The sequence below is a fragment of the Halichoeres trimaculatus genome, unplaced genomic scaffold, assembly GCF_033239565.1.
Source record: "Halichoeres trimaculatus isolate MK-OKI-2021-1 unplaced genomic scaffold, fHalTri1.1 fHalTri1_scaffold_16, whole genome shotgun sequence".
Taxonomy (NCBI): Eukaryota; Metazoa; Chordata; class Actinopteri; order Labriformes; family Labridae; genus Halichoeres; species Halichoeres trimaculatus.
Window position 1 is genome coordinate 443,035 of NW_027437194.1, and position 15,254 is coordinate 458,288.

Below are 15,254 nucleotides of genomic sequence, written 5' to 3' on the forward strand. Positions count from 1 at the left end.
TGCCAGGTACCATATTGTTTCTAATATGAGGGCACCCCTCCCTACATGTGAGTTTCTTTTTAAAATCTACTCAGAGGATCTGACAGATCAACTTTTCCAACCCAGCTCATAAACAAAGACAAAAGTAAAGGATTTAAATTTAGAAACAAAAATACTTTTGAACTAAAAATCACGGTTTAAAATCATTGAACAAATAAATCCTGATACTACAATATTTCGATTTTTTCTCCTATTCCTCATGTTTACATTTAAAAATGTGGCAAACGCAAAGCGCTGAGATGGATTTCCAAGTGGTGCTTGGCTGCAGATTTGTTAGATCAAATTGTAGCATTTGTTAGATTTTGATTTACTGAAGCTTCTGGATGAATTTGTGACACTTCTTAGACACTTGTATACCACCACTGTTGGTTATCAAACAGTTTTTAACTCTTCCAGTTATCACAGGTTAACAGAGAAGTTCAGAGGTCTCTGTCCTAAACAGGATGTTGGTTTTTGTTACGTTGAAGCTCCTGAGACGAGTTTTTAACTCGTAATGAAAAAGACGGGAGCGAAGAGAAGAGCCTCTGTTTGACCCACAAACACAGAGACGAGATTTTAAACTGAACGCTGAAGAAACTGGGTTTTAAAATAAGCATCAATCTAAAGAGAGTGATGTTTGAGATTTGTTAAAATTTGTCTGGAAACCCTGCTTAGCGCCCCCTTTTTGTCTGGAGGTGGAATAAAACACAGAAAGTCGCCTATAGGAGCTTTAATCTGAGCGACACAGATAACTTTTAAGTTTACTTCTTTAAACTAACATCAAGGTCAGAGTCAGAGTCCTTACTGTGTTACCTGTGTTTAATGTTTGATACCTGTCTTCACCTGAAGCATCAGTTTAATACAGCTCAGACTCTCTGTTTAACGCTGTTTCACTGAGTGTAATATCTGTTTATCATCGTCCATCTTCCCTTGTTTTACCTTTAACGTAAATATTTTATTTCCTATTCATCTGGTTTTACGACCCTTTTACATCCTTTTTTCTAATCGCTGTGTGAGGAGCGATGGTAATTTGGTTTCTGCTCACTGCTCTTGGCTTGTGTTGGTTTTGGCGCCCCCTGTGGACAAAGCTGTATTACCATCTCTTTAATTATCTTGTTATTTAGATGTTTAGGAGGACGTTTCTGCAGAAAAACAGAAACCTCCTCCTGGTTTCTTTGGCTCTGTAGAAACGACATGAACAGGTGGTAAAGATTAGAGATATTAGAGATGTTAGAGATGTTGGAGATACCTGCTCAGATCTCTTTGCTGATGCTCATCTTTGTTTGTGCAGCTCGTAAAATGACCTCAGCTTTAATTCCAGTTTCTTCCTAAACCACAGAAACTCCTGACTGAGGCTTTAATGGAGCAGATGTGATATTAGCGTATGACGGAGTCCAACAGTCTTAATCAGGACTAACTGTCTGCAGAGCACGCTCCCATTTCCTCCTCAACCTGTGGTCAATGCTCGCCGTCAATAAGCACATCCCCTAATTAACTGGGAGAGTTTCCATCAATAGGCAGAGCAGGAAGTGATGGAGCGAGGGGGGGGTGACTGGAAATGTCACAGCGACGATTCATCAACAGGTGAGGAGAGGAGAGGAGAGTCTGACTCTGACGCTCACATCCCTGAGTCCAGGTCAGACTCAGCTCCATCCTCAGAGGGAGACGGTCTGAGTCCAGGTCAGACCCAGCTCCATCCTCAGAGGGAGACAGTCTGAGTCCAGGTCAGACCCAGCTCCATCCTCAGAGGGAGACGGTCTGAGTCCAGGTCAGACCCAGCTCCATCCTCAGAGGGAGACAGTCTGAGTCCAGGTCAGACCAGCTCCATCCTCAGAGGGAGACAGTCTGAGTCCAGGTCAGACCAGCTCCATCCTCAGAGGAGACGGTCTGGGTTTAGCTCAGACCCAGCTCCATCCTCAGAGGAGACGGTCTGGGTTTAGCTCAGACCCAGCTCCATCCTCAGAGGGAGACGGTCTGGGTTTAGCTCAGACCCAGCTCCATCCTCAGAGGAGACGGTCTGGGTTTAGCTCAGACCTAGCTCCATCCTCAGAGGAGACGGTCTGAGTCCAGGGCAGACCAGCTCCATCCTTAGAGGAGACGGTGTGGGTTTAGCTCAGACCCAGCTCCATGGTCTGCGTTCAGAGCCATCAGGCCGTGGATTGAACGTGTCCCCTGGCTCTGACTCAGGATGTCTCTTAATGAAGTTTGCTGGTTGAATTTCCTAATCTTGTGATGTTTCCCCTCCCGTCCAATCACGTCGCGTTAGCCCTGATGACTCTCAGCAGAGACAATCTGGTCCATTGAGGACTGGTGCCACCAAGTCTGTCCTGGCTTATCATTAACAATCTGCAAATAAACAGGACAGCATACATTACATCACTCGCAGCTCCCTGATCAATTCCAGGAATGTCTTTGAAGCTTTGCTTAATGAACCTACACACTGTGTGAGAGTGTGTGAGAGTGTGTGTGTGAGTGTGTGTGTGTGAGGCTTCATAACCCATGACCTTAATGCAGTTTCTCCATATCCTCCTGACTATCAGGAAAAAAAATATCATCCAATCACAAAGTTTTTAAAATTCCCCAAAAAGTGGAAATAAGAACAAGTTAACTGTCCGTTTTCCTTTTTGTTTTGCTTTTTTGTGCTTATTTGGTTTAATACTTCAAAAAGCAGCTCCTCTTCTTGGAAACACAAAGGAAAACTTTGCACTTTTTAAACATTAAATATGTTTTGCCCTTGCAGCAGGATCTGTGACATCTTGCTGCATGTTTTTGTCTCCATCTCTGGAAGATGGATGGATGTTGGTGTTGGACTCAGCGATCGTAAGGGACACCTGGACAAACCTTCTGTCTTTCTTGGACCTTTTTTGCAAAACAAACTGAAGGTGAACTTTGGATTTTTGCTCCACAGTCGACACCAACTGGACTTAGATGTGGACCGTTCTGTCCTCTGAGTTTCATCCTCAGAGCTCTCTGAATCATCTTCCTCTGCATCTTCTTCATCAGACAACTCGATATCAGAGTTTCTATCAACAACTGCAGTAAAACTCTCTCTGCTTCTGAGAATGAGTCCCTTTCTTTCCATTTAAAAAAACAGAACAAAATGAAGTAAATAACTACTACTTTTTTTGCTCCTGATCCGATTCTGATTTTTTTATTTTGAGTATCTGCCGATCCCGATATTTCCCGATCCGATCTTTCAGCAATGCATTAGAAAAAAAGAAAATAAAAAAACTCCTACAAGTTGTCCTTTGAGTTTTATTTATTTTATTTAAATGAAGGAATCATTCTATCCAACATGGATTTAGCTTTTTTTCTCCACTTGGTGCAGCACTGGATCAACAAGATGAAAATAAAGCTTCTCAGTGGTTCACCACAAGATAACTTTGTATGTGTGTGACAATAAGGTTACAATTTCTTGTTTACAATATCGTTGTACTTGTTATAACGACAAATAAAGTTTTATTCTAAAATGAATGATGATGTTCTATTATACACATTTTAACTAAAAACAAGAAGTAAGGCCCCAGGATTTTTACGATTCTGTCTCCTCCGATCTCCGATCGTTAAAAAAAGCCCCGATCCCGATCACGTAATCGGATCGGGACATCCCTACTAATGTTCACTACAGAGGACAAATTTTAAACACTTAATTACAAAGCTAAAATACAGTAAAATTATTCAGACAATGTTTAAATGTGAAGTTAAGAGTCCCATGTAAAATATGTCACCAACATTTCAAGACAAAATTTGCAAATTAAAAAGTTTGGTATCGCTTTATATAAAGGTCCTGTAATAAGCATTAATAAGACGTTTGTAAGTACTAATAAGATGCTTATTCACATTAATATTTGTTTATAAGACTATATAACTGATTAATAAGTGTTTATTAAGGTCATTGTATTAGTTAATAGAAGACAGGTTAATCTTTTAGGTATATGAAACCTAACCCTCTTTGTTTTTTGTTTTCTGCTTTTGTCTCTCATGACCCTTCCCCTAAACCTAACCATTCAGGGCCCCATGCCTAAACCTAACCATTCAGGGCCCCATGCCTAAACCTAACCATTCAGGGCCCCATGCCTAAACCTAACCATTCAGGGCCCCGTGCCTAAACCTAACCATTCAGGGCCCCATGCCTAAACCTAACCATTCAGGGCCCCATGCTTAAACCTTACCCTTATTAAACACTTATTAATCAGTTATATAGTCTTATAAACAAATAATAATGTGAATAAGGATTGTATAAGTACTAACAAAGGTCTTATTAATGCTTATTACAGGAGCTTAATATAAAAAAAGTTTTAAACACTTATTTTTCCTCTTTCCATAAAATGCTCTTCCACTGATGGACGCCATTTTCCTTAGTGAAAAAGAGAAAGGTACCAAAGCCCACCCTTTATATGTGGTATCATTGAAAAGCCCTAAGCGTCCTCTGTAGACGGCATGAGGAGTTTATTCAGCAGTGTGAAGTAAGTGGGAGATATTCAGGTTAAGAAATGTCCTCCACAGAGGACAGATTTGAACTACTGGTAGTCAGGAGGTTATTGATATGAAGAACGTCTCTCAGCTCACTCTGCACAGATCACTGCTCCTTTCTCCAAGTTTAAAGCACACCTCCTCCTCCTCCTCCAGGAGTGGGAGCTCAGAGCCGAGGCCTCTGGTATCTCCACAGACGAAGCGCTGACAAAGTTCCCTCCATCAATCAGCCGTGTCAGCTCCCAGCTCTTTACAGCCTCCTGCAGCCCCTGAGAGCCCTAACCCTGTAAAGTTTATACAGCGTATTGACCATTCCTCTACTTGCTTAGCTAATGAAGCCAGCCTGGCCGCAGAGGCTGAGAAAAGGCCGCCACCGCCGCCGCCGCAGTGTCAACACTGCTTCCTATTTGATGACACCTTCCTCTGAATTGAAAAGTGCTGCTAATGGAGTGTTTGGAGAAGCTGCAGTCAGTGACACAGCGCTGACCTGGGGACGCCGTGCAGAGGGTGACTCTGACACACAACTTCCTCCAAAGGTGTGACTGACAGCAGAATCCTCAGGTGTGAGCAGGATCCACAGATAACACCCTCCTCCTGCCCGAGCCGGCATAAAGAGGCCAGTGTGACACGTACAGCTCGCATCATGATGGACAACAATCGAGCTGCGAAGAACAAAACATGCCTACAGCAGAGGCTCCACACTAGTGCTTGCATGCATGAGCTGTGCTGAATGGAGACTGAGCTGCAGCTTCAAAAGGGCCACAATATGAGCCCTGAGGCGTTTACTGACAATCAGGAGAGCCGGGACTCACAATAAAAACTCACAACAAGCTCCAGCTCTGTGAGCAACAAGCAGGTCAGAGAAAAAAACAACAGAATTAAAGAAAAAAGAAGAAGAAGAAGAAGAAAGTCTAATGACAAGTATTGACTGAGGCGCAGTGAGAGCTGCTGCTTTTGTGCAAAGTTGCTCCATTTAGTTCCCCTTCAAGGACTTTGAGACCCAGCTCCACAGCTCAGGTCTCAGCAGGAGACAGACAATTGACTGATAATTGATGGTCAATGTTTGTCCAAGATGGCTGAGTGGACACAGCTCTCTAGTTTGCTCGTGAATTTGTGGGTAAATTGCATTTTAGCGAAGCACTAAAGTGTCTTTGTGTGGAGACGCGTCGCGCTGAGGCAGGATGATTCCTGCGCTGCAGAGCGCGAAGAAAACCGCAAAGTTTGATCCATTTAAAGCACAAGGAGAGGAAAAGGCAGATCCTACTCACGCAGATTGCTTTTTTTTAAATAGATAATAAATTAATTAGATAATAAGCTGTTTCTTTTGTGCGTAATTTCTCTGATTTGACTGGAAATAATAAAAACATCATCGTCTCTGGCACATGTGGAGTCACTGCGCGTAAAGTGAGATCACAGCAAACACACAGCAGCCACTTTCATTCAGAAATCTGTGATAAGGGTCAAAAAGAGAGAGGAGCACAAAGCAACACAAGACTCAGCTCGGCTTTAAAATAAAAACAGAATCAACGAGAGAAAATATCCTCACTCATCCAAGACAATCCGGAGATAAAACTGATTAAATATAAAAAATGAAGAGTGTGAAACAGCAAATATAAATTCAGCCTGAGAGAAACAAAGTGATCCAGAAGCAGTTTGTCTAATTATTAACATCAAACACACAAAAACAGAAATGATCACAATCAGAAAAATTAAAATCTGATTCTGTTCTCTTCATATTTGCTCCAGAAACCGTCTCTGATTAACTCTACATGACGGAACAGACGCGCGCTTCACTTTCTCTGAGCCATGATTTCAGAGCGAGGATGTTACAGGAAATACAAGCCGCTCTCTGGAGGATCTGGAGGATCTGGAGGATCTGGAGGATCCGGACTCTCACAAACCCCGGATTTAAAAAGTGTTAAATCAGATCAAATGTGTTTATTAATCGTGGAAACTCTTGTGAAGAGGAAAGAGGTGTTTCGCTACGGGAAGCAGGAGGAGGTCGACAGCGGGAAGGAGCTGAACATCTCGCCCGCAGAGCGCGCCGGCTCCCCGGCTCGGCTCGGCTCGGCCGCCCTCCTCCTCCGCCGGCTCTCAGAGCGGCCGACAGCGCAACTTCTCTAACGATGTTGGCATATTCACACAACAGTGACCAGAAAAGGGTGGCGTTTCACGGCAAAGCCCCCTTTCCAGTTCCCAAACACCTTTTTATAAGTCTGAAGTCTGTCCCCTCCACCCGACCTGTCAAAACCACGCCTACGCAGCCACACAATTGGTCCGAAAGCGTCAAAGAGCCAATCAAACGGAGCGCTGCTGCTCGTAACATGCAACACATCCATACAGTATGAAGCCCTATGGGCCACAGAGGCGCTAGGAAAATCACGGAGCGGGGACCTTACCACCTCTCACTCTCTGGCTCTCTCTGGCCGTCAGCGGACTCCTCTCTGCACACGTCTCTCCCTGAAATGTGTGTGTGCGCGGCAGACAGAGCGGGACCAAAGTGTGTGTGTGCGTGTGAGGGTGCATGTCCGGAGCAAGTAAAGGCAGGGGGATTATTCGGCGCTATCGAAATATTTCAACACGTCGCCGTCGCTGCAGGACTGGAGCCAATAAGAGGGAACGCTTTTTAACAGGAATGCCGATATTGTAAACAGAAGCGGAGCAGAAAGAATGCGCTGCAGTCAATTAAGTGACTCACCAGAGTTGCTTTAATTCGACTAATGTCCGCCAGCCAGCGAGACGCAGGAAGGTGTCCGGAGCGCGTCAGCCGCTGAAGAAAATCGCTCTCGCAGCACTTGAGAAGAAGAATGGAGAAGATTTCTACATTTCTCTGAGTCCTGAGCCAAATCCAGCAGCGACGAGCAGAGATTTCCCTCAGCTCCCGAGAAAAACCTGGATTCTTACTCCTGCTCTTCCTCCAGAGGATTTCCCAAAGCTTTCCAACTTTATTTCCCGGCTCTCTCGGTTTGTTTGGCGGCTCCGCTCGGGCGCAGACCTCCGCGCTTCCAGAAACACTCCAGTCCAAACAGCCGTCTCCATTTGTTGCCTGCTCTTGGATGAACTTCCTGATGAGAGATCCAGTCATACAGGGATCAAGTATGGCATATCATCCGTTTATACCTCACCGGGGTCCGGAATTTGCCATGAGCGCGATGCTGGGGCACCAGCCGCCGTTCTTCCCGGCCCTGGCGCTGCCTCCCACCGGCTCGCTGTCTCTGCCGGGCGCGCTGGGGAAGCCGATCATGGACCAGCTGATGGGAGCCGCGGAGACCGGCCTGCACTTCTCCTCGCTGGGGCACCAGGCTGCTGCCGCGCACCTCAGGCCGCTGAAGACGCTGGAGCCCGAGGAGGAGGTGGAGGACGACCCCAAAGTTCACCTGGAAGCCAAGGAGCTGTGGGAGCTCTTCCACAAGAGGGGCACGGAGATGGTCATCACCAAATCCGGAAGGTACTAAATATTTTTATTTTATTAAACCTTAAAAAAAAAATAATAAACCCAGCTGAAGCTGCTGAGCACTTCAGGTTTTTATTATTCCACCCAAACCTATTTGTGCTGCGTGTTACCTCTCACCTGGACTTTAGTTTGACCACTTTTACTCTGGATTAGGTTTTTAAATTATGCAGCAGCACTGAACCTCTGAATTATCCTGTTTGTACTCATGAGACACAGATTACTGCAATTACTCCATGGCTGGTCTGGTGTACATTAAATACAGCTTAAAATAATCCAGCACACAGAGAAAACATGACACTAAAAAATTAAAATTAAGGATAATTTTATTTTAAACTGACAGAAAAAAAAACAGAGGATTAATTATAATTTTTAAGATAAGCTACGTGAAATTTTGAAAAAGCGAAATTAAAAATAAGCAAACAGCAGAAACAGCGTTTGGAGCTGAAATATTAAATTGTAAAATCTGTTGTGTAGTAAATATAAATCCTCTGATAGCAGCAGCAGCTTTTATAAAATCCCTAATTTAAAAAAATAACCGTCTTTTAATCCCATTGTTTGCTTTCACGCCCGGTTTGTCCAAACTTCGCTTTGACGGATTACTCCATTGAAATGTCAACTTTCAGCGTGTGGAGCTCTGACTAAATTATTTCCGTCATCATCACAGTGACAGTACACAAAGATGGCTGCTGTGTGTATCAGTGTGTGTGTGTTAAAGTGTGTGTCCTTGCTGGTGTATGATGGCATTAAAATCAGGACGCAGTGTAAACACTGACCGGTGGTAAAATCCAAATAACGTCTTTTATCTGTGCGTAATTACGCGCAGCTCGGGCTGGTTTAGCTCGCAGGCCTCGATGAGTGGAAGCTCAACTCAACTCACTTTGTACGATTTAAAAAAAAAAAGGAAAGAAAAATAAATGTTCTTTTCCTCCTTTGTTGATGTTTCTGAGCCAGTTTTATCAGCGCTGATCGTTTGTTTCCCTCCTCACAGACGGATGTTCCCTCCTTTCAAAGTAAGGTGCACCGGTCTGGACAAAAAGGCCAAATACATCCTCCTGATGGACATTGTTGCAGCCGACGACTGCAGGTACAAGTTCCACAACTCGCGCTGGATGGTGGCCGGGAAGGCCGACCCTGAAATGCCAAAGAGGATGTACATCCACCCGGACAGCCCTGCCACCGGCGAACAGTGGATGTCGAAGGTGGTGAATTTCCACAAACTGAAGCTGACGAACAACATCTCCGACAAGCATGGATTTGTAAGTTCCACTAATGTATGTCCATTTTCCTATTTATCAAATTACCCTTTTAGTCAGCAACATGTGGAGACTGTTTCTAAATCTGTTTTTATATTTTCATTTAAGGTTTAAAATGATGTTTGCGCATGCGTAAACCCGGAAAGCTAATGTTAGAGAATTACACTTTTTATTTAATGTGATTTATTTTTATTATCAAACGATTTGATTTAGTCTTTATCCAAAATTAATTTATGGAAAAACTATTTTATTTTACTTCCTCACGTAATTATTTTAATGAGCTGGATTTTTTTTTTTTTTAATTCTGCAAATTTAATAAAACTTTTTCACTCCCTCCAGATGCAGCATCGCCTCATTCCTCCTTTCTGTAACCACCGACACAAAGGCTGAACAAACAGAGAGCTGATCTGTTTTCTTTTGTCTCTCTGTGATTGTTTGCAGACCATTCTGAACTCCATGCACAAATACCAGCCCCGCTTCCACATCGTCAGGGCCAACGACATCCTCAAGCTGCCGTACAGCACCTTCAGGACCTACGTCTTCCCCGAGACGGATTTCATCGCAGTGACTGCTTATCAGAACGACAAGGTGAGCGCGTGAGCCTGTGCGTCCCCTCCGCGAGCCGCTGGTCGCTCGCGCTCTGCGCCGTTTTGTCGTCATAAAATATGGAGGACGTCATATTTGTTTGAGCTGGTGGCGCAGGGGGGGGTCTCAGTGGGGGGGTGGATGTTTCCATATTCAGCTGCTTGTGGAGAAATAATTCTGAGGAATGTTATACAGCTCGTCTTCCTTATATTTAATCACGTGGAAAGGATTTGGCACAGACCCAGACTCCCTCTTTCCCTCCGTGTGTGTGTGTGTGAGTGTGTGTGTGTGTTAGTGTGTGTGTGTGTGAAAGGGTTGGGGGTTGAGAAATGAGAAAAAGAAGAGGGGCAACATGCGGCTGAATGGAGAAAATGAAAAGGGAGGGTGTGTGTGTGTGTGTGTGTGTGTGTGTGTGTGTGTGTGTGTGTGTGTGTGTGTGTGTGTGTGTGTGTGTGTGTGTGTCAGGCTGCGCTGCATGCATACTTTTTATTCTCTGGAAAAATAAAAAAATGAAAAATGATGGAAATCGTTTCCATATCCCTTTGATTTGGTTGGGAAACACTGGCACACACACACACACACACACACACACACACACACTCTCTCTCTCACACACACACACACTCCTCCCCCTTGTGTGCGGTTGTAACACTGCGGAGCCTCAGAGGAAGTGGTTTGGGAGTAAAGTTTGAAAAGTTTACGCAGAAAAGAGAGAAAAATCGTGCCAACCGTGCGCTCTTTGTGCGCATGTTTTGATTTTAATCTGTTAAACTAAAAAAAAAATGTTGGTGTCATAATCCTCATGTTTCCTCAATTTAAAAAAAAAACCCTAGCTTTGTTTTGTTTTTTAAATCACGCGTATTTATTCAAATAAATATTTATCTTTGACACTAAAACTCGATTTCTCTGATTTCAGATAACGCAGCTGAAAATCGACCACAATCCCTTCGCCAAAGGATTCAGAGACACGGGCAATGGACGCCGGGAAAAGAGGTGAGACAGGAGGAGAAAGTGTGGAAATAATCTGCAGATGTTTTAAGATTTAGACAAGAAGAAAATCGTGTTCTCAGCGGATTAATCCGGCGTTAAAGCCCGACATCACCCCTCAGGGAGTCTGGATCCTCAGCGCAACAGGCCGAGATCACTGCGCCTCTGAGGGCTCAGCGCGTCAAAATGAACCTGTTCCTGCTAATTATCATTTCTCTAATTGTCCCAATTTGTAGAAAGAGACTGAATAAACTCTGACAGATTTTATAATCCCAGCTGCGTAAAGCTGTCTCTGCTCTGACTCTCTAACCTGAGCTGTGTCCGCCCTCTGCGCAGGAAGCAGCTGGCCCTGCAGTCCATGCGCTCCTACGAGGAGCAGCAGAAAAAGGAGAACGGAGCTTCAGACGACTCCTCCGGAGAGCAGGCGTCCTTTAAGTGCTTCGGCCAGGCCTCGTCCCCCGCCGTGTCCACCGTGGGCCCCCCACACCTTAAAGGTAGGCCGAGGGACCCCACAGTTAGTCACACATGCTCCAATCACCAGTGGTGCGGAAAGTCGTAAAATATCCACGGTGGCGAGAGTCTGTGCAGCGTGACGCGGAGAGTGTGAGCAGATGATTACAGCAGAGGTTCGCTCCGGATGTGGGTTAAAATCCACAACCAGCTCCGGGATTATTGAGCTGATTAACTCTCTGATTTAATCTGTCAGCCTCTGGTAGCGGTGTGTGAATTCATCATTAAAATAATCTGCAGAAACAGCTGGATTACACCGATGTGGAGCCTCAGACTCTGGATTAGCAGACTAACACCACTCTCTCCTCTGACAGATTTCTGCGACAGCGACGAGGACAGCGACGACGAGAGCAAAGACGGACACCTCAAAGACGGCCCGGACTCCAGCAAGATCTCCACGACCACGGAGGACGGCAAGGAGCACGGGGCGAGCCCGGCCAAAGGCCACGTCTTCGGCCACAGCGACAGCAGCAGCAGCCGGAGCAGGGACAGCGGAGCCCGCACGGAGAAGAGCCAGGCGGACTCCCGGCACAGCCCCATCACGCTCATCTCCAGCACGACGCGCTCCGGAGAGGAGCTGAAGAGCCCGAGCCTGGAGCAGCCCAAAGCGGAGGAGTGCGGGCCGATGGCCAAAGACTCTTTCCTGCCCCTCACGGTGCAGACGGACAGCGCGCACTTGGGCCACGGACACTTGCATAATTTCGGATTTCCCACGGGGCTGACGGGACAGCAGTTTTTCAACCACCTCGGGAGCGCGCACCCCTTCCTCCTGCACCCCGGGCAGTTCAACATGGGGGGCGCGTTCTCGAACATGGCCGCGGGCATGGGGCCGCTGCTGGCCGCCGTGTCCACGGGGGGAGTGAGCACCATGGACACCACCAGCATGGCATCACCCGCGCAAAGCCTGACGGGAGCGCCGGGCCTGCCCTTCCATCTGCAGCAACATGTCTTGGCATCACAGGTAAAACCTGTTCCCTCTGCCGCGCACGCTCCTCGCGCACGCTCCTGCGGCTGCGCGTGTGTTGCTCAGGCCTCCGAGGCCCGCCTGCGTCTCCCTGTGTCAGATTTTAATTATCCTTAATTCCTCATCCTTTATTCACAAGTTGTTTTTTAATCTGTGAGAAAGAAAGTCAGAGTGTGTGTGTGTGTGCGTGTCTGCACACGCGCGCGTCTCCAGCGTGGGTGTTTGTTGACTCGGCTCTGGTGCCAAATAGGCCAACACTCAGCGCGGAGCGGGCACTTAGACTGACTCTGCTTCACAGGAGGGTTCCCCCTGTCCCTCTTGATGTTTCACATGTTGGAGGATCCAGGTTAAATTAGGAGATCCGGATCAGACAGAGTCCGCTTCAGCTTCACATGATCCGTTTTTAACCCGGAGATTTCTGAATCTGCGTCAAACAGCCGGAATGAGAATAATCAAACTACCTTAACGCCTTAAAGATAATCTGTTTGCATGTAGATTTATTTTTTCTTGCTTTTTAAATTTAAAAAAGGAGAGAAAGTGTTTTTGCTGACAGTAGGATGAGGTAATCTTCTGATTTTATTTTGCGCACTGACGCGTAAAAACATGAATTCTGCAGTGGTGTCAAACTTTACGGTAAAATGTGTTTTTTTTTTTTTTAAGCTGGATGTGAAAATAAATCCTGGCTCTATGGAGAAACTTTCTCTGCGCAGATTTTGGATCAAGTTGTTTTGACCCAGAGCCAAGTGTCAGACATGGCCCTGAGCCTCCAAACAGAGCGTCACCAAAGCGTGTGAACGGAGGATGAGAATCAGAGCTGAGGAGGGGTGGAGGGTGGAGGGTGGAGGGTGGAGGGTGGAGGGGTTTATAATCTGTTTTTCTTTAAGCCTGATTTTAATTTTAAAAATGTAGAAATGTGTGAGAAGCTTCCTCCTCAGGCTGATTGTCACTGCGCAGTGTGTGAAGTGTGTGAAGTGTGTGACAGCCGCTCCGAGCCTCACACTGTCCCCCCTCTCTCTCTCTCCAGGGTCTGGCCATGTCCCCCTTCGGCAGCCTCTTCCCCTACCCCTACACTTACATGGCCGCAGCCGCCGCCGCCTCCTCCGCCGCCTCCTCCTCCTCGGTGCACCGGCACCCCTTCCTGAACGCAGTGCGCCCCAGACTCAGGTACAGCCCCTACTCCCTCCCCATGACGGTACCGGACAGCACGCTGCTCACCACCGCCCTGCCCTCCATGGTCGGCGGCGGAGCCGAGCTGAAGGGGGACCGGATAGTCCCCGCCAGCCCCGTGTCCGGCGTCACCCTGGACTCCACCTCGGAGGTGACCAGCCACTCGTCCACCATCTCCTCGGGCTCGGTGTCTCTGTCCCCAAAGACTTGCAGCGCGGAGAAGGACGCGGCGAGCGAGCTGCAGAGCATCCAGCGCCTGGTCAGCGGACTGGACTCCAACCAGGACCGGCCCCGGAGCGAGTCTCCTTAGGAGTCCTCCTCTTTCTGGACCTGCTTTCCGTGTCGGTGTCATGAGGAGTGAGGAGAGTGACAGCCTCGGAGCTTCACGCAGCTCGAGTTGGACGAGTTATTTCTGAAATGCACTTTGGTTCACACACACCTGAAATGTATGTTTTCTTTGTTTGTTAAGTTAAACCACGCGTTACCCTGTCATTGAATACCGTACAAGTATTGAAACTGAGAGTTGGCCTGAGTGAGACTAAAGGGTTGAGGAGAAGTTGCTGCTGTGTCCTGTCTACACACGGAGAGATGTGGTTGATGTGCACTCTGAGCGGGTTGGACGCGCTGACCTCCCTTTGAGAGACTGCTGTATTTTATTTACACTCCTCTTTGATTGGCCTAAAGATGCATGTCCCCAAACTCCAGCGAATGTTATTTATCTCTAAAAGTTTCCAAAAACACCTCATTTCCTCCATTTAATCCTCTCTTTTTTGCGTGTTCACCCTCTGCGTCATGGATTCCTTAAAGTGTCTTCACTTCACGCCTTTGGATTTTAAGAAACGAGCCCAGTGCTGCGTCAAACTTTGGCCCGAGCATGCGCAATCCAGCCCAAACGTCCAGCAGGCAAAGGGAAGCAGAAATGAAATATTGATGAATTGAAAAGGTATTGATTAAAGGTGTAAATAGGGATATATAAAATATTTATGTAATTATTTCATATTGTTATTGCGTGTAAATAGACGGAGTAGTTTGTTTTTAGGAATCTCTTTAATTTATTGTCACATACCTGTGTAAAGATAGTTTGTGGGCTTTTATCCTTCTGTTGCCATCTACATTTATACACTCCCTCCCTTAAAATATGGACTTCACCCCCAGATACCCACTGAGCTAGTTACTCTCACTCATGTGCCATTGTATTTCATTTCTATCGTCCCCGTGTGTGAAGTGCTACTGTTTCCAAACGAATGAGAAAAGCGACAACGCACTGCACCAATGGTCTGAGACTTTTTCATTTGAAAGAACAGAAAAACAGAGAAGTGTTGTTCCAGTGTGAAAAAAAAGTGGTCTATTTTTCCTGTTGTTGAAATAATAATTTGCTGAGCTGAGCGTTAAAGTGCCGCGTAACGGAAAAAGATGAAGGTTTCTTTTTTGTGTTTGTTTTTTGTTTCTTATGTTGTCAATGGGTTCTGTTGTGTTGGAGTTCTGTCTAGGCTAGTTTACAACATGGACATCGTGTTCTTGGAAGTTTCAATAAAATGTTGAAATGGTTTTTTTTAGAGTGTGACCAAAGTTTCTCCAAATCAACGGAAAATTACAACAATTAAAAAAATATCACGTTTTTCTGCTGGTGCCGTGAAGGCAGCACGGAGCAGGCTGGGTAAGGTGTCAGCTACAGGTTCAGGTGGAGTCATCTGTGCTGACAGACGACAATTAAGACAACTCAGGTCGCAGCAAAGACCCCCAAAGACCCCCAAAGACCCCCTGAGCTCCGGAGACCATACCTGGGATTCCTACCTGCGCAGGAGGCTGCGCAGTGTCAGCGTTTTTATTGGTCTCATCACTC

The 15,254-nt window shown here is 46.2% G+C and overlaps 1 protein-coding gene across 2 annotated transcripts; it reads left to right on the plus strand.

The window, feature by feature from the left end:
* Positions 1 to 6,825: 6,825 nt before the first annotated feature.
* tbx3a (T-box transcription factor 3a) lies at positions 6,826 to 14,927 on the plus strand. 2 transcript variants are annotated; one of them, XM_074690379.1, is made up of 7 exons: positions 6,826 to 7,939; positions 8,934 to 9,216; positions 9,640 to 9,786; positions 10,700 to 10,776; positions 11,107 to 11,264; positions 11,595 to 12,241; positions 13,269 to 14,927. In XM_074690379.1, the coding sequence occupies exons 1-7, from the start codon at positions 7,548 to 7,550 to the stop codon at positions 13,719 to 13,721; spliced, it is 2,157 nt and encodes a 718-aa protein (XP_074546480.1). In that variant the 5' UTR covers positions 6,826 to 7,547; the 3' UTR covers positions 13,722 to 14,927. The 2 variants fall into 2 exon arrangements, with proteins under 2 accessions (XP_074546480.1, XP_074546481.1); XM_074690380.1 differs by having other exon boundaries at positions 8,934 to 9,201.
* Positions 14,928 to 15,254: the final 327 nt, after the last annotated feature.